General features: G+C 46.2%; 3 protein-coding genes across 4 annotated transcripts in view; 2 read left to right on the forward strand and 1 right to left on the reverse strand.

The window, feature by feature from the left end:
* ELP2 (elongator acetyltransferase complex subunit 2) overlaps window positions 1-17,333 on the forward strand; it is a 58,872-nt gene extending 41,539 nt beyond the window's left edge. Inside the window, exons 15-22 of the mRNA XM_049769644.1 lie at window positions 1,156-1,251; window positions 1,367-1,424; window positions 4,329-4,401; window positions 5,498-5,690; window positions 8,661-8,782; window positions 12,322-12,455; window positions 13,523-13,636; window positions 16,820-17,333. Of these exons, the coding sequence (XP_049625601.1) occupies window positions 1,156-1,251; window positions 1,367-1,424; window positions 4,329-4,401; window positions 5,498-5,690; window positions 8,661-8,782; window positions 12,322-12,455; window positions 13,523-13,636; window positions 16,820-16,976 (947 nt within the window). The 3' untranslated portion in view covers window positions 16,977-17,333. The remainder of the gene's footprint in view (window positions 1-1,155; window positions 1,252-1,366; window positions 1,425-4,328; window positions 4,402-5,497; window positions 5,691-8,660; window positions 8,783-12,321; window positions 12,456-13,522; window positions 13,637-16,819) is intronic.
* Window positions 1-26,374, reverse strand: part of RPRD1A (regulation of nuclear pre-mRNA domain containing 1A) — a 1,137,547-nt gene that overhangs the window by 134,687 nt on the left and 976,486 nt on the right. The window lies entirely within an intron of this gene.
* The window catches only part of MOCOS (molybdenum cofactor sulfurase), a 49,322-nt gene continuing 44,440 nt past the window's right edge, over window positions 21,493-26,374 (forward strand). Inside the window, exons 1-2 of the mRNA XM_049769722.1 lie at window positions 21,493-21,679; window positions 25,013-25,102. Of these exons, the coding sequence (XP_049625679.1) occupies window positions 21,517-21,679; window positions 25,013-25,102 (253 nt within the window). The 5' untranslated portion in view covers window positions 21,493-21,516. The remainder of the gene's footprint in view (window positions 21,680-25,012; window positions 25,103-26,374) is intronic.

The raw sequence follows: 26,374 nt of genomic DNA on the forward strand, positions 1-26,374 counted from the left end.
GCCTATCAGGATTGATTTCTGAGCAAAGAGCCCAGACTGTGAGTGCCACTGGTGTTGCCCCCCTCCCCCAAATCTTGTATTTATTTTCTCCGATTATTTTAATTACGCTATAATTATCTGTATAAATGCAGTACCAGAAATATATAAATTTGCTAAACAGGTTTCATGGAAGTCTACAACTATAGAGGTTAATGTTGGTAACCTGAAGAGTCTTCTTCAGTTAAAAGTTTGGGAAACTGGGCTGGAGTGATATTACAACAGGTAAGGTGCTTGACTTGCTTGCAACTGATGATTTGATACCCATCTTCCCATATGGCTTACCAAGCACTACCAGGAATAATTCCTAAATGCAGAGAGCCGGGAATAACCCCTGAGCATCACTGGATATGACCCAAAAAATTAAAAACATTGAGAATATTATCATTATTATCATTATTGTTATTATTAGTTTTTGGGTCACACCTGGCAATGCTCAGGGATTACTCCTGGCTCTGCGTTCAGAAATTGCCCCTGGCAGGCTGGAGGACCAGATGGGTTGCTGGGAATCGAGCCGAGGTCCTTCGGGTTGGCTGCTTGCAAGGCAAATGCTCTACCGCTGTGCTATTGCTCCAAGACCCCATTGAGATATTTTTGTTTGTTTGTTTGTTTGTTTGTTTTTGGGCCATACCCAGTGGTGCTTAGCCAGGAATACCTGGCTCTGCTCAAAAATCACTCCTGATTTCAGGAATTATATAGGATGCTGGTGATCAAACCCAGGAGGCTGTTGTGCTATCACTCTGGCCCCTCAAAATTGAGAAATTTTAAAGGAAAGCAGAAAGATCTTTGTGGAATTGGCTACTGCTTTGGAAAGCACTTTGGGGATAAAAGTGTTTTTAAGATATTCCAGATTCTTTTTAGGAGTGACTCTGGGTGTGATGCTCAGGGGATCAGATGTGGTGCTGAGTATTGAACTGGGGTCAGCTGCATGCTAGAAAGTGCCTTACCTGACGTCCTAAGCACATTTAGAAAACAGTTGAATTATAGAAATGTGCTAGCTTTGGAATTTCATGACTTGCGCTTTTATATTACCCAAATTTCTTCTACTTGGTGGTTCTAATGATGGACACAAATAGCATACATTAAAAGCGTGATATTGCTGTGTTTCTTTTAAACTAGGAGATATAACTTCTAAGCCTTCCGATGAAGAGGAACTGCTAACTAGTACTGGTTTTGATTATCACCAGGTGGCCTTTCAACCTTCTTTACTTACTGGTAAGAAATGACAGAACTATGATTTAATAAAATCATTAGTGTAGATAAGATAATACCTATTTTCTCTAAAAATAGAAAACAATTGCAAGTAACAACTGTTATCAATTTATTGTAGAACCTCCCACAGAGGATCATCTTCTGCAAAATACTCTGTGGCCTGAAGTTCAAAAATTGTGAGTAAAGCTCAGCTCCTGTCATATAATGTTTTTTTCCTACACAACTTGATATTCTCCTTTTCTTTTCTTTTTTTTTTGGGGGGGGGGCACACCCGTTTGATGCTCAGGGGTTACTCCTGGCTAAGCACTCAGAAATTGCCCCTGGCTTGGGGGGACCATATGGGACGCTGGGGAATCGAACTGTGGTCCTTCCTTGGCTAGCACTGGCAAGGCAGACACCTTAACTCTAACGCCACCTCGCCGGCCCCCTCCTCTGCTTTTCTTTATACTTTTACCTACTGCTCTAAAGATTTTTTTGGTGACTATTCTTAAGAGATCAGAGTCAAATTTGACATCTTTGCTGTGTGTCATTTATTACTAGGTTTGTTTATTGCCACACTGGGTGGCACTCGGTTTACTCCTGCTCAGAAATTATTCCTGGCAGACTCAAGACCATGTAAGATACCTGGGATTGAACCCAAGTTGGCCATGTTCAAGGCAAAAACCCCTACCTGCCGTGTATTGCTCCAGCTCCTATTGATCTTTTTGTTTTGTTTGGGGGCCATCCTTGGCCCTGTTCAGGGATCATTCTTGGTAGTAGTCATTCAGTGGCTCTTTTGAAGCTTTGCCGCTGCTCTGACAGCAGGGCCAGTAGCAGTGGGCAGGCAGTGGTATCACTTACCTCCACAGCCCCCAGACGCTCTGTACGGCCCATTGCGTCCCTGTCCTGGCCCAGCCTCCTCTCTCAAATCACAGGGTGTGATGTCACTGAAAGCATGCTAAGCGTGCAACTTTGCACTGAGGAGGAGACTGCTGTGAGGGAAAAGAGAAGTACTAACGGGATACTGAAAAATAATTTTTAAAAAGGCAATAATAAAGAGAAAAAGAAGGCGAAGGAAAGAGAGGACAGAGAGGACTAAAGTAAGAGAAAGGAGAGGGGGCCCGGAGAGATAGCATAGCGGCGTTTGCCTTGCAAGCAGCCGATCCAGGACCAAAGGTGGTTGGTTCGAATTGCGGTGTCCCATATGGTCCTCCATGCCTGCCAGGAGCTATTTCTGAGCAGACAGCCAGGAGTAGCCCCTGAGCACTGCCGGGTGTGGTCCAAAAACCAAAAAAAAAAAACAAAAACAAAAAAAAAAAACAAAAAGAGAGAGAGAGAGAGAGAAAGGAGAGGGCTTGCAGTGTGACTGTTACTGGGAGTTGAGCTTCCAAGCCTATGTGAAAATGAATGTAACGTCTTACAGCCCTGATGTGCAGACACTGCACTGAGGTTCAGGAGCAAAAATCTCATTAAACAGGTAAATTAAATATTTTAATTAGCTATTAACTTGTACAAATATATTTTACATTATTAAGTGAAAAAGTTCTTTTTTTCTTCAGATCTACAGCTAACTGCACTGTAGCATATGAAAAAGTTTCCATAAGATGATTCTTGGAATTGTATATAAAAGTGTTTCCTTAGGATTGTTCTGTGACTTTTGCCCCACCTAACCCTTCCAGGTGGGGCGCTGTGGAGTTGGCAATAAATAGCTTGAGGGACAGGAGTGAGGGGCCTTCTGTGAAAAAGCTGCTGGCTGCAGAAGGATTCTTTGGCTCTCCTTGCCCGATCTTTTAAACCCTATCGTTCTTGTCTGTGTGGATTATTATTTGCTGCGGATAAATATTACCAAGGTCTTCCCCCGAAAGGGGACAAGGGGATGGGAAGTAATTTCTCATTCTGGGGACTGTTCTTGGATTCACAAATACCCAGCAAAGTTAACAGCGAAGAAACCTTGCACTGCACTATCCTGTTTATAGCATTAAAATAAGAAACAATGTATGCAGTACTATATTTGTTTTAAATGATTCAGTGGTTTTGTGGCTCCAGTTTTTTTTTCCTTAGGAAATGAGACCAAGTGGCTCTTTATGTCTTAAAGGTTACAGACCCCTGCAATAGACCATATGGAGTGCTTGGCATTGAACCCCGGTTTGCTGCATCTAAGGCAGTCTTTACCTACTGTACTTTCTGGCTCCTGGTCTCACAATAAATTTTTTTTGTCATACCCAGTGACTCAGTGGTTACTCCTGGCTATGTACTTAGTGATCACTCTTGGCTGGCTCAGGGGACCGGGTTGGCTCATATAAGTGCTCTACCCATTGTGCTATCCCTCTGGCACCTGTGTTCTTAATCTTTATCTACTTTTTTGTTTTATTTTGTTTTAGTCTTTGGGACATCTCAGGGGCTCAGGGACTACTCACAGCTCAATGCTTAGAATTTGCCTCTGGCTGTACTTGGAGAACCACAGAGTGTTGGGAATCAAACTTGGCCTCATGTTGAACACTCTGTTACTGACCCTGGGCTTTAATTTTTAATTGGAAAGGTATAACATCTACTTTTTTCACCCCTGTTTAAGCAGAATTTAGTTTGCTGTTTCAGCTGCTTTTTCTTTTCAGTGGCTTCCCACCAAAGCCTCCATTTGATCTATGCTTATTGTGTTGGTTGGCCGGGAGTGAAATTTTTGATTTTAATGTAATTGTACTGTCATGCTTTCTAAAAGTATACTCTTAAAATCTCTAGTCTCTTTTTTTTTCCCTCCCAAATGTTTTTCTAGAAAGAAATGTAATGTTCCCTAAAATATCTTTTACTAGGGGGAATACTATAAGAATGCAGCTTAAGAAAAGGTATATTAATGGGCCATAGAAATAGCACAGTGGTAAGGCATTTATTTGCCTTCCACGCAGCCAATCCAGCATGGACGGTGGTTCAAATCCCGGCTTCCCATATGGTCCCCTGTTCCTGCAGGAGCAATTTCTGAGTGCAGAGCCTGGAGTAACCCCTGAATGCTGCTGGGTGTGACCCCCCCCCCAAAAAATAAAAGACAAAAAAAAAAGAATAGGTATATTTATTAATTGGGTAATTTTCATTTTTTCTTTAATTTTCAGATACGGCCATGGCTATGAAATATTTTGTGTTACTTGTAATAGTTCAAAGACTCTGCTTGCCTCAGCTTGTAAGGTAGGTAATTTTACCTTTATTCCCTTGGCCTCAGGTTATTAAGTCATTAGACTTTTTCTAAATTGGTAATGGTTTAGGCTAATGGTCTATACCCCAGAACCTGTCTGTGGCTATGAAAAGTTGAAAACTGCTCGTCTGTCACTTGGTTATAAGTGCTGATTCATGGATAGTTTTGTAGGCTGAAGAACAGTGGTTTTGGGTACACAGCAGGAAAGGACACTAGTGCCTGCTTTCTCTGGATCTTGTCTTCAAATCTTGCAGTTGTGTTTTTCCTTTTTTTCAGATGAGAGATATATGCCCCACCCTTGAGCCATACTCCAATCCTGCAATTGCATTTTTTTTGTTCTCTTGTTTGCTTTTGTTTTTGGGTCACACCAGGTGGTTCTCAGGGGTTACTCCTGCCTCTGCGCAGAATTTCTCATGACAGGCGTGGGGGATTGAACTCGGGTTGGCCACTTGCAAGGCAAATGCTCTACCCACTGTGTTATCGCTCCAGGTCCTGATTCATATTTTCTAACCTTGTTCCTACTTGCAGGAACGATAAAGCTGTAGTATCAACCTCATTAGAATTATATTTTTGCATTCACAGAGGTATAAAATATACTCATAGAAATAGCTTATTTTGATTAATTTGAAAAACTTTGTTTTCCAAGTTTTTTTTTTCCCCATTCCCCCTTTTATTTCCCCCGGTTTTCCAATTTTTTTGTTTTGTTCTGTCTTTTTGTTTTGCGGCCACACCCTGTGGCAGTTGGGTTTTCTTCTGGCTGTGTGCTCAGAAATTATTCCTGCTAGTTTTTGGGAGACTATAAGGGATGCCGGGATCGAACCCAGGTCAGCTGCTTGCAAAGCAAACACTTCGTCTGCTATGTTATTTCTCCAGATTCTCCAAGTTTCTTTTGGGGGGTGTTGGGCGACACCTGGTAACACTCGGGTTAATTAGAAATCACTCCTGGTTTAGGGGACCATATGGGACACCCAGTTGTGTCCTAGGTCAGCCACGTGCAAGGCAAATGCCCTACCTCTGTGCTATTGCTCCGGCCCCTCCCAAGTTTATTTTTTACTTAAATTGTTCCCTCATTTTCTTTCTATCTTATAGGCAGCTAAGAAAGAACATGCAGCAGTCATTCTTTGGAACACGACTTCCTGGAAACAAGTGCAGAGTTTGGTTTTCCACAGTTTGACTGTCACCCAGATGGCTTTCTCTCCTAATGACAAGTTCTTCCTAGCTGTCTCCAGAGATAGAACCTGGTCGCTCTGGAAAAGGCAAGACATGGTCTCACCGGAATCAGGTAGATAGAACTAGTTTTCCAGTTTTTGTTGTATTTAATTGTTCATATCCACAGTTCCCAGGGAGCTATTCAGTGTTGGGAATCAAACTCAGGGCCTTGCACATGCTAGGGAAGTAGTACTCTGTCACTTAAGCTGTTTCCTCTGCCCAGCTTAAGCTACTTTTGGGATTTCTCATTGTTTGGCTTTTGGGCCACACCCTTTGGTGTTCTTGACTTCCTTTTGGCTCTGTCCTCAAGGGTCACTCCTGGTAGTTCTCAGGGGCCATACATGGTGCCAGGGATGGAGCTGGGGTTCAATGTATATAAGACAACTATTTCTTTGTTTATTTTTGGGGGCCACACTTCACAGTGCTCAGGGATCACTATAACTCCTGACTCTGTGATCAGGAATCACTCCTGGCAAGCTTGGGGTGCCATATGAGATGCCAGGATTGAGCGAGTCAGCTGTATGCAAGCAAGCTCCCTACCCACTATTATCTCTTCACTTCCCCTAAAACTACTTTTGGTTTTTTTGTTTGTTTGTTTGTTTGTCTGTTTTTGGGTCACACCCGGCAGCACTCAGGAGTTACTCCTGGCTCTATGCTCAGAAATCGCCTTCTGGCAGGCACAGGGTACTATATGGGATACCGGGATTCGAACCACCGTCCTTCTGCATGAAAGGCAAACGCCTTACCTCCATGCCTATCTCTCCAGCCCCACCCTAAAACTACTTTTAATTGAAAAGATTATTTTTCTTAATGAAGATTATGGTATATTTATGTTATTTAATTCTGGGTGTTTTTTTTCTTTTTTCTTTTTTCTTTTTTTTTTTTTTTTGGCTCATACCTGGCAGTGCTCAGGGGTTACTCATGGCTCTGCTCTCAGGAATTACTCCTGGCAGTGTTCAGGGTCTGTGTGAGATGCCAGGGATTGAACCTGGGTTGGTTATGTGCAAGTCAAGTGCCTGACCCGCTGTACTATTGCTCTGACTCCACTCCTATTGGGTTTTTGTTGTTGTTGTTGTTTATTTCTTTTTCCATTGATATGATCCACATTCTGTTGGTCTTGTGTTATTTCTAGTTTCTTGTATTTTAGAGATCATCAGCACACATTTTGAACAATGTGTTAGGGTAGATTTTCTGTTCATTAATAGTGATTCCTGGAGCTACAGCAATAGAACAGTGGACAGGGCATTTGTCTTGCAGATAGCTGACTGAGTTTAATCTCTAGTACCCCTTAGAGTTCCCCCAACTCCATCCAGTAGTGATTTCTGAGCATGGAGCCAGGTATAAGCCCTGAACCTGCTGAGTGTAGTTCAAAACAAAACCAATAGTAATTTTCCAATTTATAACCTTTTAAAAAAAATTAAGCAATGCTAATAGCACTTTCTTTTTTTTTTTTTTTTTTTTGCTTTTTGGGTCACAGCCAGTGATGCTCAGGGCTTACACCTGGCTATGCACTCAGAAATCGCTCATTTTGGGGAACCATATGGAACCTGAGGGATTGAACCGCGACTGTCATAGATTAGCATATGAAGACAAAGGCCCTACTGCCTGTGCCATCACTTCAGCCCTTATTTGTTAATATCTTTTATTTATTTTATTTGGTTTTTGGGTCACACTTGGCAGCGCTCAGGGGTTATTCCTGGCTCTGTGCTCAGAAATTGCTACTGGCAGGCTCGGGGGACAATATGGAATTCTGGGATTCGAACCACTGACCTTCTACATGTGAGGCAAATGCCTTACCTCCATGCTATCTTTCTGGCCCCCTTTTTAAAAATTTTTTGAGTATTATTTGTTAATATCTTTATAGAGTATAGATTAAGATATTTCTCTTTCTTCCTCATGAGTAGTTATATGTTTTAGATATAATATATGGAAAGGGCTACTCAGGGTATTGTACATATATATATATATATATATGAGATAGGAGGATTGGATAAGGACTGGCTACTTCCAAGGCCAGTGCCTTAACCCCTGAACTCTCTCCAGTACCACAATAAAAAGATACTTTTTCCTTTTTTTTTTTTTTTTTTTTTTGGTTTTTGGGCCACACCCGGCAGTGCTCAGGGGTTACTCCTGGCTGTCTGCTCAGGAGTGATCCTGGCAGGCATGGGGGACCATATGGGACACCGGGATTCGAACCAACCACCTTTGGTCCTGGATGGGCTGCTTGCAAGGCAAACGCCACTGTGCTATCTCTCCGGGCCCAAAAAGATACTTTTTAAGTGCATAATTTTTTTCCTGTAACCTAATACATACAATGGTTACTTACTAAAGTTAAATTGCTTCAGACTCTATGTAACTGTCAGGCTATAGTGTAATGAGTATAAAAATATCCCTTACTAGGCCCGCATAGCGGCGTTTGCAAGCAGCCAATCCAGGACCAAAGGTGGTTGGTTCGAATCCCGGTGTCCCATATGGTCCCCCGTGCCTGCCAGGAGCTATTTCTGAGCAGACAGCCAGGAGTAACCCCTGAGCACCGCTGGGTGTGGCCCAAAAACAAAAACAAAACAAAACAAAAAATATCCCTTACTAGAAAAGTTACAATATGCTTTCTGGTAAGGAATTAGCTGCCTGCATGGGGTCTGATGGCGAAACTCAGCATGTAGAGGGACCCACACAATAGTGCAGCAGGTAGGGCACTAGTCTTACATGTGGCCTACCCAGGTTTGATCCCTGTCACCCTTGTTGGTTTCCTGAGCCTACCAGGATTGACCCGAGCTCTGTTAATATGTCCAAAAAACAGCATAAAAAAAAACCAACTCTGCATATAGAGATTACTACATCACTTGATATGTGTAGTAGTTAAACAGCTTTCTTTTTCTGCTCAGAAATAGCTCCTGGCAGGCACAGGGGACCATATGGGACACCGGGATTCGAACCAACCACCTTAGGTCCTGGATCGACTGCTTGCAAGACTAGCACCGCTGTGCTATCTTCCGGGCCCTAAACAGCTTTCTAATACTATAAACACCATTGTTTCTTTCAGACCCTGTTTTTAGTCTCTTTGCCTTCACCAACAAAGTCACTGCAGTGCACAGTAGAATCATTTGGTCTTGTGATTGGACTCCTGATAGCAAGTATTTCTTCACTGGGAGTCGAGACAAAAAGGTAATTTTTTTTTTTTTTTGGTTTTTGGGCCACCCCCGGCGGTGCTCAGGGGTTACTCCTGGCTGTCTGCTCAGAAATAGCTCCTGGCAGACACAGGGGACCATATGGGACACCGGGATTTGAACCAACCACCTTTGGTCCTGGATCGGCTGCTTGCAAGGCAAACACTGCTGTGCTATCTCTCCGGGCCCAAAAAAGGTAATATTTTTAAGGCATGAGATAATATTTTTATAGAGGTTATATAAAAGAGTACAATACTGGGGCCGGGCGGTGGCGCTGGAGGTAAGATGCCTGCCTTGCTTGCGCTAGCGTAGGATGGACCGAGGTTCGATCCCCCAGCGTCCCATATGGTCCCCCAAGAAGCCAGGAGCAACTTCTGAGCGCATGGCCAGGAGTAACCCCTGAGCGTCACAGGGTGTGGCCCAAAAACAAAAAAACAAAAACAAAAAACAAAAAAAAAAGAGTACAATACCATGATGTTTTGTTTTGTTTTTGAGTCACACCGGTCAGCGCTCAGGGGTTACTCCTGGCCCTATGCTCAGAAATCACTCCTGGCAGGCTTCAGGGAACATATGGGATGCCAGGATTCGAACCACCATCCTTGTGCATAAAAGGCAAATGCTCCACCTCCATGCTATCTCTCTGGCCCAATACCACGATTTTTTAATATAACTTTTAGAAATCAGTTTATGCACACACACAAAGTCTTATCTGATTAAATTCATAAATTCAATTTTGTGGAAAATAAAAAGAAGGCCTTTCAGACACATGACACTCAGCAGATGGCCCCAGACAGAAAAGGAATAAAAAAAACTTTGAGAGGAGTGGATCTGGAGGAATGAGGGGGATGAGGAGGCAAGCATTTCCTCTGCTCTTTTTCAGTGTCCTGATTGAAGTTTTTTTTCTATGGTGGTTAATAAATGAATATTGGATGATTATTACCTCTTCATTCTAATGATACAAGGATGTGTACATTCCAAGATTTGGAAAAAATCAAAAGGTAGTAATAGGGCCTGGAATGTAGTCTATGTCCTTGTTGCTCATTTTGCCTTTCCACTTTTCTGGGTGCTCTTGAAAATGCCCCCCTCCCCCTGCCTCTTCCAGCTGTATCCATGACAAAGGCTGCAGAGTGCAGGGCCCATGTGGGCGTGCTGTTACTCCATGACATTCTGAAACACCAGCCTCTAACACTCACACCTGCTCTCACACACTCCTCTTCTTCCCTCCCTGTGTTTGTTAACACTTGTTGATGAAGACTCAGGACTGTTCCTACCTTTGCAGTCAGTCTCTCTCAGGCGCCAAAGAGAGACAAGCTGTTTTTTTGTTTATGTAGTTTTGTTTTTGGACCACACCCAACTGTGCTCAGGGGTTACTCTTGGCTCTGTGCTCAGAAATTGCACTTGGCAGGCTCAGAGGATCACATGGAATGCCAGGAACAGAACCCGGGTCCATCCAGGGTCGGCCACGTACAAGGCAAACGTCCTGCCACTGTGCTATGACACTGGACCCCTGTGAGATTCTTTTCTCTCTCCTCTCCTACCTTCTCCTCCCCTCCCCTTCTTTTATTTTTGCTCCTCACCTAGTGATGCTCTTGGGTTATTCCTGGCTCTGCACTCCAGAATTACTCTTGGCAATGCTAGGGGGACTATATGAGATGTCAAGGATCAAAAACCAGGTTGATCATTTGCAAGGCAAATGTCCTACCTGATGTACAATTGTTCCTGGCAGTACAGTCTCTTTTTTTGTTTTTGTTTTTTGGGGGCCATACCCAGTGGACCTCAGAGGTTACTCCTGGCTCTGAGCTCAGGAGTCATTCATGGTGGTGCTAGGGGTTTATATGGAATACTAGGGATCAAACTCAGGTCAGCTGTGTGCAAGGTAAATGTACTATTGCTTGTAGTATTGCTTCAGCTCTCACAGTCTCATTTTTAAGTGAAGGGCATCATCAGGCTAGGTCATCTGGACAGATGGGTCATCTGGATAAAGAAGGAGATAGAGACATAGTTGGTGCCCATCCTTTAGAATGCTAACATCTTCAGAGATGCCTGAACTCCCTAATGAGCACCTGACCCATTGACTCAGAGGATCAGAACTGGTATGTGGGGGCTGGAGTGATAGCACACCGATCGGGCGTTTACCTTACAGGTGGTTGACCCAGGACGGACCCAGGTTCTATCCTGGCCATCCCATATGGTCCCCAGAGCCTGCCAGAAGCAATTTCTGAGCACAGAGTCAGGAGTAACCCCTGAGTGCTACTGGGTATGACCCAAGAAAAGAAAAAGAAAAAAAAAGAACTAGTATGTGAGGTTAATTGATACAATACCTCCCTTTTTTTGTGTGAGGGAAATGCAACACCTACTTTTTTTTTTCTAATTATGAGAACAAAGATGCAAAGAAAGAGGACAAGGTAAAGTTACAGTGGAAGGACAATCACCCATAACATCATTCTCAGAAGAAGTCCCCTTGCTGATATCTTTTTTTTTTTTTTTTTTTTTTGGTTTTTGGGCCACACCCAGCAGTGCTCAGGGGTTACTCCTGGCTGTCTGCTCAGAAATAGCTCCTGGCAGGCATGGGGGACCATATGGGACACCGGGATTTGAACCAACCACCTTTGGTCCTGAATCGGCTGCTTGCAAGGCAAACGCCGCTGTGCTATCTCTCCGGGCCCCCCTTGCTGATATCTTAACTTTGAACTTTCAGCCAAAGAACATTAAGATAAATAAAACAGAATCCATGTACAATTACTTTGTCCCTAAAGTCCCCAGATTGTAACACATTATAATATTCTTAACAGCACAGAAGGCAATCTAAAGCCATAAAACTTAAGTGACTCCTTAAACATTAGAGGCATAGTATTTTTTACATTTCCTTGTACATGCATATTAGCTTAAGTTAACCTCAAATTTTAAGTGGTTTTTTTTTTTTAAGGATTAGAGTCAAAGGAGCACAGTAAAATGGTGTTAGAGTGGCAATTGTTGTTTGCATAGGCCCACCAAAATATGAGGGGCATGGAAAGGAATAACCTTGGCCTAAATACAAAGAGACCCTACCCCTGAAGTTTCCTGGCATAAGACCAACTATAGGCTCCATGCAAGCTAGATCGTCCAATCCAAGACATTGTCCGTAGTGCCAACACATTTTTCACACAGTCTCTGTTGTTGGTATCATGTTTCTGTATTAAAGATCCTGGAATCTGCATATCCTACATTGAAGTCAGGATGTGGAGCGTCCTCTCTTTTCACCTCACCATTAAAGGGCAATGCAGGGAGCCCTGTCCTGTAAGCAGGTCGTTGTTGTGCAACACCTACCTTTGTTTGGACCTACATACTTAGGTTGTGGGGATCTCAGGTATTTGTGGCTTAGATATGACCATCTGCAGCTCCTCTGTGATGCTGGAAGTGCTCTGAAATCCTGGAACATGTGCAAATGGAAATGTTTTTTGTTAGACCAAATATTTTGTATAACTTAGGTCTTTGATACTGTGACATTTCTAGAAACCTTGCCGTCAGAACCTTTATGTAGTTTTGTCTCTCTCTTAGGTGGTTGTCTGGGGTCCTTGTGACTCTACTGATGACTCCGTGGAGCACAGCATCGGACCCTGCTCCTCTGTCCTGGACGTGGGTGGGGCAGTGACAGCTGTCAGTGTGTGCCCAGTGCTGAACTCTGCTCAACGGTCAGTCTCCAGGGGGTCTGGTGTTTTGTTTTCTACTTTTGTTTGTTTTCTTTGGGCCACACCCAGAGGTTCTCTTGGTTTACTCCTTGCTCTGTGCTCAGGGGTTACTTCTGGTGGGATAGCGAGATCACATGGGGTGCCAGGGATTGAACCCAAGCTGGCCATTTACAAGGCAAGTGCTCTCCTTGCTGTACAATTGATCCAGTCCTGGTTTTCTGTGTTCTTTAGTTAGTCCCACTTAGTTCCTCATTATTTTTTCATAATGCTTATGTTTCTCATAATTTTTGACGTGGGGGCTTAGAAGAGCTCAAAGTGCGTGATTGTGTGCAGAGGCCCTGAGTTCACTCCAGTTTTGTCAGATCGGAGCAGCACTATACCAAGAATCACTGGGAGTGGCCTGGACAATCCCCTATACCCCCTGCCAAAGAAAGAAGAAGGAGTTTTAAATTAATAGAACTTGATAAAGTCAGTGGTGAAACATGGAAGGGAGTGTCTAGGAGATTATACTTACCAATCCAGGTCTGTGGTATCTTGTCTGTGGTGAGTGTCTGCAGTGGAATGTCCCCTGATGGAGAGACGTCTCCCTGCAGGGCTCTAGAGTAAGCAATGTGTCTTTTAGGCTGACATTTCAAAAGTCCTTTGCAAGACAGAGACAGGAACACGAAGAGCTACTTTTTTTTTTATGTTATCTATTTTTGGGTCTCAAGCAGTGCTCTTGGGACCCAGGGGTCACTCCCAGCATACTTGACCAACAAGGCCAGATGGTTCCATACGAGAACTAAAGAACTTGGTGCTGCTCAAGCTCTGCAGTGATGGAAACTCCCAGACCATCCCAGCAGTGATCAGGGATATCCAGGGCTATGCACGGTGGTGCTTGGGGCCTCTATGCCTACATTTGGTGATACTTGGTGGTGGTAGTGCATTTGATTCCAGGGATTGATCTGCCATCCCAGTGTATGTGTCTCTGACCCTTGTGCTATGTATCTAGCCTAGAACTACTTTTTGAGTTATGGTGGTGGAAGGAAATACATAATCTTATTAATTAGTCTTCCCCCAATTTCCAACAGATATATTGTTGCCATAGGATTAGAATGTGGAAGGATTTGTTTGTATAATTGGAAAAAGACTGATCAAGTTCCAGAAATAAATGATTGGATTTGCTGCATAGAAACAACTCTAAGGTACTTTCTTCCTGCTTTTGTTTTCTTCAGATTAAATAAAAAACCTCCTGGAATCTTAAGAAATGAATTTTATACCACATTTACATAACTGATTTATTTGTTTTCCAAGTAGAACTTTCATATTCTGTGCTAATCTCTTTTTTCTAGATTTTATTATTAATTTTGGGTTTTGGATCACAGCCCATAAGTATTTAGGACTTACTCTTGACTTTAGGTTTAGGAATCTCTCCTTGCTCAGGGGACCATATGGGATGCTGGGAATCAAATTCAGCTTGGCAAGTGTCTTACTTGCTATATTATTGCTCTGGCCCCATCTGTGCTTCTTTCTTCCCTCCCTCCCTCCCCTTCCCTTCCTTTTTCTTTCTGGTTTTGGGCTACACATAGCAGTTATTAGGTTACTCCTGGTTCTGTGCTCAGGAACCATTCTGGCATTGCTTGGAGACCATATGGGATCTTGGGGATTGAACCTAGTTCAGCTGCATGTAAACAAATGCCCCACTCACTGTGCTATTGCTCTGGCCCTTTGCTAGTCTCTTAAAACTGATGTTTGTTACTATATTGCACTTGGCTTTTCCTAACTGAATTGCTTGTTTTCCTAATAATAGAGATAACACATTTGAGTTGAAGAGTGATATATGAATTATTTTTTTGTCTTTGTTTTTGTTTTTTTGGGGTCACACCTGGCAGCACTCGGGTTACTCCTGGCTCTATGCTCAGAAATCACCCCAGAAGGCACAGGGGACCATATGGGATGCCGGGATTCAAACCACTGTCCTTCCACATGCAAGGCAAAACGCCTTCCACTGTGCTATCTCTTCGGCCCTGACATATGAATTTTTTTTTAAATTTTGACTATAGTAGATTATTTTGGGGCACAGGGAATAGTTACGGGATCACTCCTGGCTCTACTCAGGGAATACTGGTGATACTCAGGGGATCATATGCATTGCAGAATTTGAACTGGGACCTGCTACTCTATTCACACAAATAATCTCTCCCACCCTCTAGTGGGTTGTAAAATTATTTAAAATTTTGATTTTTTTTTTTTACTTACATCTCAGTGTTTTAAAAACCACATCTTAGATTTGGAAACTACAGTACAAAGCTCATAAGGGAGCAGATTGTTGTCTGCCCCTCTGTCTTGGGCACAGGCCTTTGCTTCCTGAGCTGGCTCACAGCCCAGCCACTTATAACTTCCTTATAACTCAACCTGCCCAGCAGATAATTTTTTTAATTTTGAGTTTTATGTATTTTATTTATTTTGTTTGTTTGTTTTGTTGTTTTTTGGGTCACACCCAGCAACACTCAGGGGTTCCTCCTGGCTCTACACTCGGAAAACGCTCCTGACAGGCTCGGGAGACCATATGGGATGACAGGATTCGAACCATTGTCCTTCTGCATGCAAGGCAAACACCTTACCTCCATGCTATCTCTCCGGCCCCAGTTTTATGTATTTTATGATGCTCATAATGAGATAGCAAAAAATGTATATAAGCAAACTTTGCCTTTTAGACTGACCCTCGAGATTCTTATCTCTTACTGGGCCAGAGAGATTGCACAGCGGTAGGGCATTTGCCTTGCATGGTGCTGACCTGGGACAGACCCAGGTTCGATCCCCAGCATCCCATAAGGTCCCCAGAGATTCCAGGAGTGATTTCTGAGTGCAGAGCCTGGAGTAACTTCAGTGCTGCCTGGTATGGCAGAACCCCTCGGAAAAAAAACCCCAAAACTTATCTCTTAGTATAAACAAAATAGTATGTTGCATTTAAAGAATAATACCCCCATGCCCGAAAAATAAAATAATAAGAACCTACTGCTGGGGCCGGAGAGATAGCTCAGCGGTGTTTGCCTTGCAAGCAGCCAACCCAGAACCTAAGGTGGTTGGTTTGAATCCCGGCGTCCCAAATGGTCCCCCGTGCCTGCCGGGAGCTATTTCTGAGCAGATAGCCAGGAGTAACCCCTGAGCACCACTGGGTGTGGCCCAAAAACCAAAAAAAAAAGAACCTACTGCTTTAAAGCTTTTTTAGCCAAAGAATTATTTTCCCTGAAAGTAACTGCTGTGGTAGATAACCAACTCAACAGTGGCTTATTTGTTTTTGTGGGGTGGGGCTCCTAAGTGGTACTTGAGAGGTGGGGTGGGGAGCCCATTGGGCCTCCAGTTCAGTTCTCGAACACAATGATGCTGCTCACTCCCTGAATGTGGGGACACCCAGGCAACCCTGGTGGTGCTGGGGGACCTTGTTCCAGGCTTTGATCTGCATGCGCCCTGATTGCTGTGCTATCTCTCCGGCCCCAAATTTTTTAATCTTAAGGAAATTTTTTTTTTTTTTTGGGCCACACCCGTTTGACGCTCAGGGGTTACTCCTGGCTATGTGCTCAGAAATCGCCCCTGGCTGGGGGGGGACCATATGGGACGCCGGGGGATCGAACCGCGGTCCTTCCTTGGCTAGCGCTTGCAAGGCAGACACCTTACCTCCAGCGCCACCTACCCGGCCCCAAGGAAATTTCTTAATAACTTTCCAAATGTGAGGAAGTGAGACATAAAAAAAAATCTGATTTTATACATTTTGATCATTCATTTTTTTTTTTTATCATTTTTTTTAAAGTCACCATTTACTGGGCCTGGAGAGATAGCAGAGCAGCGTTTGCCTTGCAAGCAGCCGATCCAGGACCAAAGGTGGTTGGTTTAAATCCCGGTGTCCCATAGGGTCACCCGTGCCTGCCAGGAGCTATTTCTGAGCAGACAGCAAAGAGTAACCCCTGAGCATCGCCAGGTGTGGCCCAAAAAAAATGAAAATAAAAATAAAGTCACCATTTACTTACCTCTAGGGGTCAGTTAGATAGTACAGTGGACAGGGTACTTGCATTGCACACAGCCAACCCAGTTTGATCCCTAATACTGCATCATTAGCATGAGAGAAGTCCATGGTCTATTTCTTGCTCTTCTTAGTGGGATATTTGGTCAGTAAGGTAACTTTCCACTACCAACTTGACAATTATAACTAGTTTATGATGTTTCCAGGGTTAACATTGCTAACATATTAGTGATAATATTTGAACTTAAACATTTTAGAGGATGTAGCAATAATGAAACTAACTAAATTCATATGTAACTGAATACCCACTAAATACTTTAGCCTTATTGTATATGTATATTTTATGATTTTCCGATCTTTGTTTTAGCCAAGGTCATACACTTGCTATCAAAAAGTTGTGTTGGAAGAATTGTACTAGAAAAGCTGAACAGAATGAAGCAGAAGATGCTGAATGGTTACACTTTGCAAGTTGTGGTGAAGATCATACTGTGAAGATATACAGAGTTAACAGATGTGCGCTGTAATGGACTTATTCCCATCATGTGATCATTAATAGCTTCACATATTTATCATGTAAATAGATTATTTTACCTCATTTTCTTGACTTACCTTGGGTCCTGTAGCAGTAGGACTTATGTAAATCACAAAACCTTTGAAATATGATCACACACCCTCTTTTCTGTTATCTCAGATCCTTAGAACCTTGGCCTTTTCATTAGGGATTCAGACCTGCACCCATGGGTCCTAAATTAAAATCTGTTCCTTCTTCAGAACTGAATTTGCCTCATTTCATACTACTGTGGACCTTCTTTCTGTTTGCTCCTCTGTGGGACATTGTGGAACATGCCCTCTTCTGAGAGAGGACTTGAAAAATAAAAAGGTAAATGAGATTACTCTTTTTGTTTTGTTTTAGGGCCTTGCCCAGAGGCGTTCATGGTTTATTCTTGGCTCTATGCTTGGATTTAGTTCCCAGCCTTTTGAGCTTCAGCCACAGATTATTTTGACCATTTTTGTACTAACAACCCACACGGTGTGGTCATTTGACCCCTTCTTTCCATTATGCAACAACCACTCTAGGAATTTTGTATGTAGTATTTGAATGTGATTGATTTTATTGTTTTTTCATATTCTTTTATTTTTGTTTGGGGGGGGCACATCTGGTGATGCTCAAGGGTTGCTTCTGACTTTTCACACAGGAATTTGTGTGTGTGTGTGTGTGGTTTTTGGGTCACACCCACCAGTGCTCAGGGGTTATTCCTGGCTCCAGGCTCAGAAATTGCTCCTGGCAGGCACGGGGGACCACATGGGGCACTGGGATTTGAACTGATGACCTCCTGCATGAAAGGCAAACAAACGCCTTACCTCCATGCTATCTCTCCAGCCATTCACTCAGGAATTATTACTGGCTGTGCCTGGGGACCATATGGGATGGGGGAGATTAAACCTAGGTTGAATGCATGTGCAGTAAATGTCTTCTTGATGTACTGTTGTTCTGGCCCCATTGAGCCCATTTATACATATATATTTTTTTGTTTGCTTGCTTGTTTTTGGGCCAAACCCAGTGGCACTTGGATTACTCCTGTCAGGTTCAGGGGACCATATGGATGCCAGGGATCAGACCTGGATTGGCTGCATACAAGGCCAATGTCATCTCCACTACTCTATCCCTGATCTTTTCTATTGTTTGTTCTGTTTGTTTGTTTTTTGGCCATATCCAGCAATGCTTGACCCCTGACTCCACTCAGAAATCACTCCTGGCAGGCTCAGGGGACCCTATGGGATGTGGGAGATTGAACCTCTGTCGGCCATTTGCAAAACAAATGTCTTCCCCACTGTGCTACCACTCCAGGAACTGGAGCGGTAAATATTCTAAGTATATAGATTCTTTTTTTTTTTTTTTTTTTTTTTTGGTTTTTGGGCCACACCCTGTGACGCTCAGGGGTTACTCCTGGCTATGCGCTCAGAAGTCGCTCCTGGCTTCTTGGGGGACCATATGGGACGCCGGGGGATCGAACCGCGGTCCGTCCTAGGCTAGCGCAGGCAAGGCAGGCACCTTACCTCCAGCGCCACCGCCCGGCCCCAGTATATAGATTCTTAATCAAGGAAATGGCTCAAAGGACTTGCTTTGATTGCAAGAGACTTGGGTGTGATCTGCAGTCATCATGCCCCCCCCCCCAACTGCCTAGTAAGGTCTACTGGGCAAAAAGTAAAACCATTGGAGCATATCTACCCTTCTTTCAGCACTGTCATTTTAATCTATACTGGAAGAAGCTGAAGAATCGAACTCTGAAACATTTGAATTTGAATGAATGGGAGCAGAGTGAAGTTGGTGGAGAACTAGAATGTTAGTGTGTCCGGGGACGAGGACCAGGAGGTCAGGACAGAGACTGGGAGAGGCCGGAAAAGGCGCTGTGAGAACTGGTGTGGGAGACACCCACCCGGCTCTTCACTCCTGTGGTCTGCCTAGTAACAGTCAGTTAGAAACAGTGGAGTTTTGTTCCTAGTCATAATGTGATTCTGAGCCGCCCTTTTAGCTTGCCCTTTTTAGCTTCCTTTCCTAGAAAAGGTCTCCTCTCACCCCAGGGGAGAGGCTTCCTAAGCTCACTTTTTTTTTAGATACTATTTTCCAATTATTTCTTTCAGACCAAACCCAGTCAGCTTTGGAAAGAAGCTCCAACTCCATTGCTGTTTCTCTCACACTTTCCTACCAAGCAGTTCCTCTTGCTTACTTAGGTCAGCAGGTTCTGATTGTTAATATACTCACTAGTCTAACAGGAAATACTAGATTAAATTCTCATTCCAAACCAAAGCCTCTGAAATCTAATCCTCAACACACACACACACACACACACACACGCACACGCACACACACACACACACACGCACACGCACACACACACACACTGTGCCTGCGCACACACACACGAACTCACACCTTTTGTTTTTGTTTTGGGGTCACATCCAGCAGAGCTCAGTGCTTGTTTCTGCCATTTCCATTAGGGATCACTCCTGTAGGGCTTGGGGGACCATATGTGGTACCGGGCATCGAACCCAAGTTAGCTAAATGCAGGGAAAATTCCCAATCTACTGTACTGGCTGTGCCCCCCCCCTCCATTTTTGTTTAGTTTTGGGGCCATGCTGGCAGCACTCAGGAGATAGTCTAGTTTCTGCACTCAGGAATTGCTCCTGGTGGTGTTCAGAAGACCGTATGGGATGCTGGGGCTCAAACTAATATCAGCTGCTGTGAGGCAAGCACCTACTTGTTCTATCCTCCAGCTCTCCAAACGATTTTCTTGACAACCACATTTCACATGCTGCTTTCACTCTTCCAAAGTTCCCTCAGAAGTTTGGCCAGGTGAGCGTGCATACTATGTCGTGCATAGTAGAGATTTTCATCACTGGAGCTCCTTGTCAGGGACTATGCATTCTGAGTTCCCTACCAGATTTGTAGAGTTGTCGAAGGCTTCTTATCAAAGACGAGGGAGGTACAAAGTTGTGGCTGGCTCCGGTTTGTTTAGGCCAGCTGGTAAACACATGTGTAATTTTTTTTTTCTGGGAAAAAATGGAGTGTAAGACCAAGTTCAGTCTGGGAACCTCTGATTAACCCCTGGTTCTCAGAAAGCAGGCCTAGGATGCCACTGTGTGCACAGAAATATGGGATCCACCCCAAACTTAATCAGAACTGGCGCTTTAATAGGCTTCCAGATGATCCATTAAAGCTAATGCCTGAAAAGCCTGGCCTGGGGGAGATGCTCACTGGAAGCAGGACAGGAAAAGGCACTTGGGGAGCATTCAGAGTACAGGTGCTGGAAGAACCGACCTCACCATGTTCCAGTTTAGAGACAGGGTGGGCAAGGATCCAAGGAGCAGCTCCCAAGTCATATACGCTGAAAAAGGTACAGGACAGAGAAAGAGGGTGTGTGTGTGTGTGTGTGTGTGTGTGTGTGTGTGTGTGTGTGTGTGTGTGTGTGTGTGTGTGTGTGTGTGTGTGTGTGTGTGTGTGTGTGTGTGTGTGTGTGTGTGTGTGTGTGTGTGTGTGTGTCTCGGAAAGGGGCATGGTCGCAAATGCAGGCACTCATCCATCAATACACTTCCCTGAAGAACAAGTTCGAGAGCTTGAGAGCAACAGCCACGGGGCTGACAGTGAGTCAAAGAAGTTGAGATGGAGGTGCTGTAGGCGCCTTCCTACTGTACCCATGCTCTCAGGCCAGGTGATTGGCAAGCTGTGGTGTTCCAGTGGTTTTCAGGCCGGGCCTCAGGGGCCGATGTCTCCTCCTGCAATCCCCGGTGCCTGGCGCCCTGGCCCACAACCGGCTGTGGCTATGAGCTTGTGGCTGGGGTCGATCCCGAGCCCCGCTGCGGCAAGCTTCGGTGGTCTGCCCTCCTGCGAGTGCATCTACATCCCTTGACCTGCTCTGCCTCCCTCAGGGTTCCCGGCCCGCCGGCCACCTATCTCGAGGCCCTTTTCGCAGCTCGTTGCGAAACTCGCAGAGGCACCCGAGAGCCGATGCCAGGGCCGGTTTCCCACGCCTGCCCGCCGGACTCTGCGGCTTGGGATCCGCAATCCGGGTTCTGCACCTGCCCCTCCGTGCGTGACTAACGGTGCTGGGTCCGAGCCGCTGGACCAAGGGCCAGCTCATACCCTGCACCTCCAGGAACATGAAGCTCTCCTTGGCCACCCCTTCCTCGGAGTCGGGCACACAGCTGCACAGGCACCGCCTGCTGGGAGCCCCGCGGGGCCAGGAGCGCCAATGGCTCGGCTAGCGAGGGCAAAGCGGGCTCTGGCTCCTCCGGCCAGCCTCCCGCCCGGATCCGTGTGCCCCACTCGCGTCCGCTTCCTTCCCCCCGGCCCGCGGGCATCTCGGGAGCCGCTCAAAGCCTCGCCCGCAGCCGGGAAGTGGAGCCCGGTGAGTCACGGCGCGGCCGGGGCCACCCAGACAGGCGCCGCCCTCGCCCGACCCGGGCCCCGCGAGCCGGGAGGCGCGGCCGGGGCGGAGCCGCTGCGCCCGGGTTCGGCTGGACGGCTGGACGGCGGGCCGGCCCGGGCGGCGGGGCGGCGGGGCCATGGACGGCGGCGCGGCGCGGCCCGGGTGCGAGCCGCTGAGCTTCGCGCGGTTCCTGGACTCGAGCGCGCAGCGACTGTCCGGCTACGGCTACGGCTCCGGCGGCGGCTCGGGCCGGCGCAGCCTGAGCGAGCTGCGGGAGCGCGAGTTCGGCCGCCTGGCAGGTGGGCGCGGGGCGCGGAGGGCGGGCGGGCGGGCGGGCGGCTCCCAGACTTTGCCCGCGGACGCCGAGGCCGGGCATCTGCGGTGCTGCCGCGGCCCCAGGCTCCTCCTGGACTCCCCGGCGCGCACCTGTCCCCCGCTCCGCGGGCAGGGTCTGGCTCCCCGGCTCGTTCGCTCCCTGCGCGAGAGGCTCCCCCGGGATCTCCTTGCTGCCGCGGCCTCGACGGTCGAGGTTGGCGCGCGCCCAGGAGCGGAGCGCAGCGCAGCGGGGGCGGCCGGGGGCGCCTCCGAGTCTGCGGCCTGCTCCAGAAGAGAAGAGCCTGGCTCTTGTCCAGCCGGCGCAGCTGGGATGGGCTCCCGGTGGCTTTGCTCTCTGCTTGTTTAAAAAGCCAGTCGGGGGCCCGGAGAGATAGCCCAGCGGCGTTGGCCTCGCAAGCAGCCGATCCAGGACCCAAGGGGGTTGGTTCGAATCCCGGTGTCCCATAGGGTCCCCCGTGCCTGCCAGGAGCTCTTTCTGAGCAGACAGCCAGGAGCAACCCCTGAGCACCGCCGGGTGTGGCCCAAAACCCAAAACCCAACCCCCCCTCCCCCCAAAATAAGCCAGTCGGCCTCTGATCTCTCGGTGGCTGGGATGGACCTTCCCGGACGAGCTGCTCCCCATCTGTCTCCCTTCAGCAAACTAGTGCGGTGCCAGTGTTTCCAGGACGGGGCGACTGTAGGCGTACCTAGGATTTGAGACCCAGGATTGCGGGATGCCTTTTGCCCCGCAAGGCTAGTTGGGGTGAGTGGGTGGGTGGGGGGAAATCAAGCTCTATCTGGCCCCGTGCCTGGCACCTGGACCAGATTTCAGGGCTCAGGCTTGGCCCTCTTCCCCATTTTGGCGTCTGTCGGGGAGGCGCCCTACATCCTTAGCAGGAGTGCGCTGGGGGCTCCGCAGGCCCAGAGAGTCCAGGTACACCGACTCAGTGTGCGTGCGCGTGTGTTTACCATACAAATAGAAACCTTTTATTCTCATTCATGCCATGATTTTCCCTTTCACTCACCTGGCCGTTGATTTAGCTCCAGGGATGTTCTCGATGCTTTTTTCCAAGTGGGAACTTTGGGGACATGACGGCCGTTTTGTGTGTTCTTGGTCCAAATGTCAACGAAGTAAATTGAGGAACTTCTTTCTCTGACCTGTCTATGCGCTTTCCCTCTCTTTGGGAAACGCCTGGCAGTGTTCAGGGCCCACTCCTGACCCTATTGGGGGAACCATGCAGGGATGGAAATGGAAGTCGAACTAGGATCAGCAAGACCAGTGCCCTACCCTTATATTAACTCTTCAGCCTCCCAGTCTGCTTCCTCTCTGCGTGGCACATTCATCCCTCTGTCCACACTCTCTGTCTTAACTTTTGTATTACGGGAGGTTTATTTCATGGTGGACTTTTGATTTGTGAATAGCTTGATGGAGCAAAAGCCCCAGGCACAGAGGGAGGAGGCAGCTCATTCCCAACGGCTGGATCCCTGACCTAGTCCTTCAGGAAATGTGGGCTCAGCCCACACCTCCTTAATCCCCTAATCCCCATGCTTTGATCCCTGTCATGACCCTGGGAAAGGAAAGATGTGTTTGGACCCTTGTTTCTCGCCTTTGCCAAGCAAATATTACACAAAAAGTGTTTAGTTGGGAGTCCCGGACTGACCTTCAGAGCCCCTTCCATACTTACTTTTGTGGTGGTGGTGAAGCCTTGTACATAGCAGTGCATGAAGACTGCAGATTGTACTACATAAACCAGGGTGGTCCCTATAAATCTGAGTGAGTGGTAGTCCGTGAGTGCAGGCAGTTGGAGGTTTGTCTAAGTCTGCACTGACATTCAAACAAGGGTGCACTTTCCTAGGGTATTTCTTTTTTTCTTTTTAAAGTTAATTTATTTTGGGTTTGGGGCCACACCTGGCTGTGCTTAGGGTTTATTCCTGGATCTGCATTCAAGGATCACTTATGGTGGGACTCAAGGACTATATAGGGTGCCAAGAATTAAACCAGGGTTGGCCATGTGCACGGCAAGTAACCTACCTGCTATACCATCTCTTTGGGTCCAGGAGATATTTCTTACACTGAGTCCCTGTTTGTAACAGAACAGACCCATGATTGGATGGTTGTTTTTAATTCATATTTAGTTCCATAATTTTTTTAATTTTCTTTCTTTTTTTGTTAGTTTGCTTTGTTTTTAACTCACACCCAAAGGTGCTCAGGACTTAGTCTTGACTCTGAGCTTAGGGATCACTCCTGGTAGTACTTGGGGAACCCTATGAGATATCAGATTAAACTCAGATTGGCATGTGCTAGGCAGATGCCCTATCTGCTGTACTATTGCTCTGGCACCTTTTATTTTTATTTATTTTTGTTTTGGGGCCACACCTGGTAAGTGATCAAGAGATTTTTCCTGACTCTGTACTCAGTAGAGACCCTGAGAGTATTCAGTAGACTGTGTGTGGTGCCAGAGATGAAAATTGTGCCAGCAGCATGCAAGATAAGCACCTTAAATGCTGTATCTCAAGCCTTTTCCTCTGCATTTGGATGGCAGTGCTTTCTGTTTACTAAACTCAGCCCTTCGCTGCTGTGAGTTTTGAAACATAAAGAACTTTCTTTTCTTTATTTCATTGGAAGGGAGAATATGAACCATCCAAAACAATATAAATTTCACCTCTTCCTTCCCTCTTGCTTTTCAGCAGATTTGAGGATTCTCTTTGTGGTAGCCTTGGTTAATTAAGACCTTAATTTTTGCCTAGCCCATGAATGGGAATTTCCTTGTCCATGTATGGGGAGTGGAGTGAGTATACAAATAAGAGCCAAGATGCTTGAGGTCTGAGGGTGCTAGTCAATGGCCCCTTGTCTTGAGCAAAATTAAGGAGTGTCACCCCAAAAGAGACTTAGAAAATCTTTTGTTGGAGACCTCAGGCCTTTGGATTGGAGGTTATCTCCCTATGTTTTTCATACTAACCCTTATGGATTGTTGAGCCCTTCCAAGTGAAAGGGCCTGAGTGGCTGGTGGTGGAGCAGATTCAGTGTAGACTGCTGAACTGGGGCTCTGTACTATGACCTCTGTGCTGGCTGAGGTCCACAAATCATATTTTGGTTCATCTAATAGGACTGTACCTTCCTATACCCCCAGCTAACTATTGTAGGAGGATCTAAATAGCCTTCTGCATGCTTCCACATGCATCAAGAAGCAGCAGTCAGGAGAGTGGGAGGAACCAGAGACCAGACATCTCTGACTGACCTGTGGACTCTGTGGGACACCAAGGTCAAGTGGGTTGTTGTTTCAGGTGACCACAGCTGGCTGTGTACTTTCTTTCAGGGACCGTCTACCTTGACCATGCGGGAGCCACCTTGTTCCCTCAAAGCCAGCTTACAAACTTCACAAAGGATCTCCTGGAAAATGTTTACGGTAAAGAATCCTCCCATCTCTCATCTGACTTTTGCTCGGAGCAGCATTTGGCTGCTAGGATTATGCTGGATTAGTAGTAAATTGCTGCCCTGGGGAGCACACAGGGCTGACAGACCCTCATGAGACAATGGGTCAGGTGCGTGGTCATTGTACTGCTCCACATCACATAGGTCTTCCTTTCCAGCACTAGGTTCTAGTCAAAGCAAGACTGTACTCTAGTGTTTTCTAAATGGATGTGCCTGCCTGGCTGTGCAGGGCACCTATGTGAAGGTAACATGAGGTGGGTGAGAAGAGAGTGTCAGAAAGATTTCCATGAAAGGGTTGAGGCTGGAGGCTGAAGAGGGAATTTAGGCAAAAGGACTGAGCTAGAGCTTCAGGAACCCAGAGGGAGGGGAGGACGGTGTCTGGGAGTGTGAGTGAGCTGCTGGGAGGGATAATGAGGTGTCTGGGAGTGTGACTGAGTTGCTGGGAGGGATAATGAGGCTGTGGAGTCTGATGATGGGCAGGGCATCTGTTAATGATGGACAGTTGTGGAGGGCCTTGGCCAGCAGCACAACATGCCTGGGAGGGGACCTTAGCAGGGAAGTCGGGAGTAATGGTGGCAGCATGGCTTGGCTGGGCCTAGCAGTTGGTGTAAAAAGTTACTAGAGTCAGAAGTAACAGTCAGAGAGAACACGCTCTTTTGGAGCATACCTGCAAGCGGGTAGGTTTTGAGGTAGGAACGTGCACAGGGAGCAGTGGGGCAGATTGTCCTGCCTTCTTGAAGTGGTCAGATAGGACAGCAGGATAGCTTTGTCAGGGATTGAATTGGGCTGTCCCATGCAGGGCAAGAACTTTAACTCCTGTATTCTCTTGACCCCAGAGTTTGTTTTCAAAGCACAGGTCTGTCATCACAATCTGTTCTATGGAAGAGAAAACTGGGTCCCATCGAGCTAATGTAAATCAGCTAAATACCTAAAGTCTGGAGGGCTTTTGGAGTCGTCAGATGAGGCTGAGTCTCTAGACAAGTTCTTAGTTATACCAGACTAACTCCATTCACGGTGTAACCATGTAACCAGCGGTCCTGGTTACCAAATAGGCACGCTGGTCTGGAGAACATCCAGCAGTCCTGGTTAGCAAATAGGCATGCTGGTCTGGAGAACATTCTTTTAAAACATTAAAAAAAAAAAAAAAACCTTTATTTAAGCACCATGGTTTACAAAGTTGTTAATAATACAGTTTCAGAAATTCAGTATCTAACACCAATCCCACCACCAATGGAACATTTCTTTT

This window comes from Suncus etruscus, chromosome 3 (genome assembly GCF_024139225.1).
Source record: "Suncus etruscus isolate mSunEtr1 chromosome 3, mSunEtr1.pri.cur, whole genome shotgun sequence".
NCBI lineage: Eukaryota > Metazoa > Chordata > Mammalia > Eulipotyphla > Soricidae > Suncus > Suncus etruscus.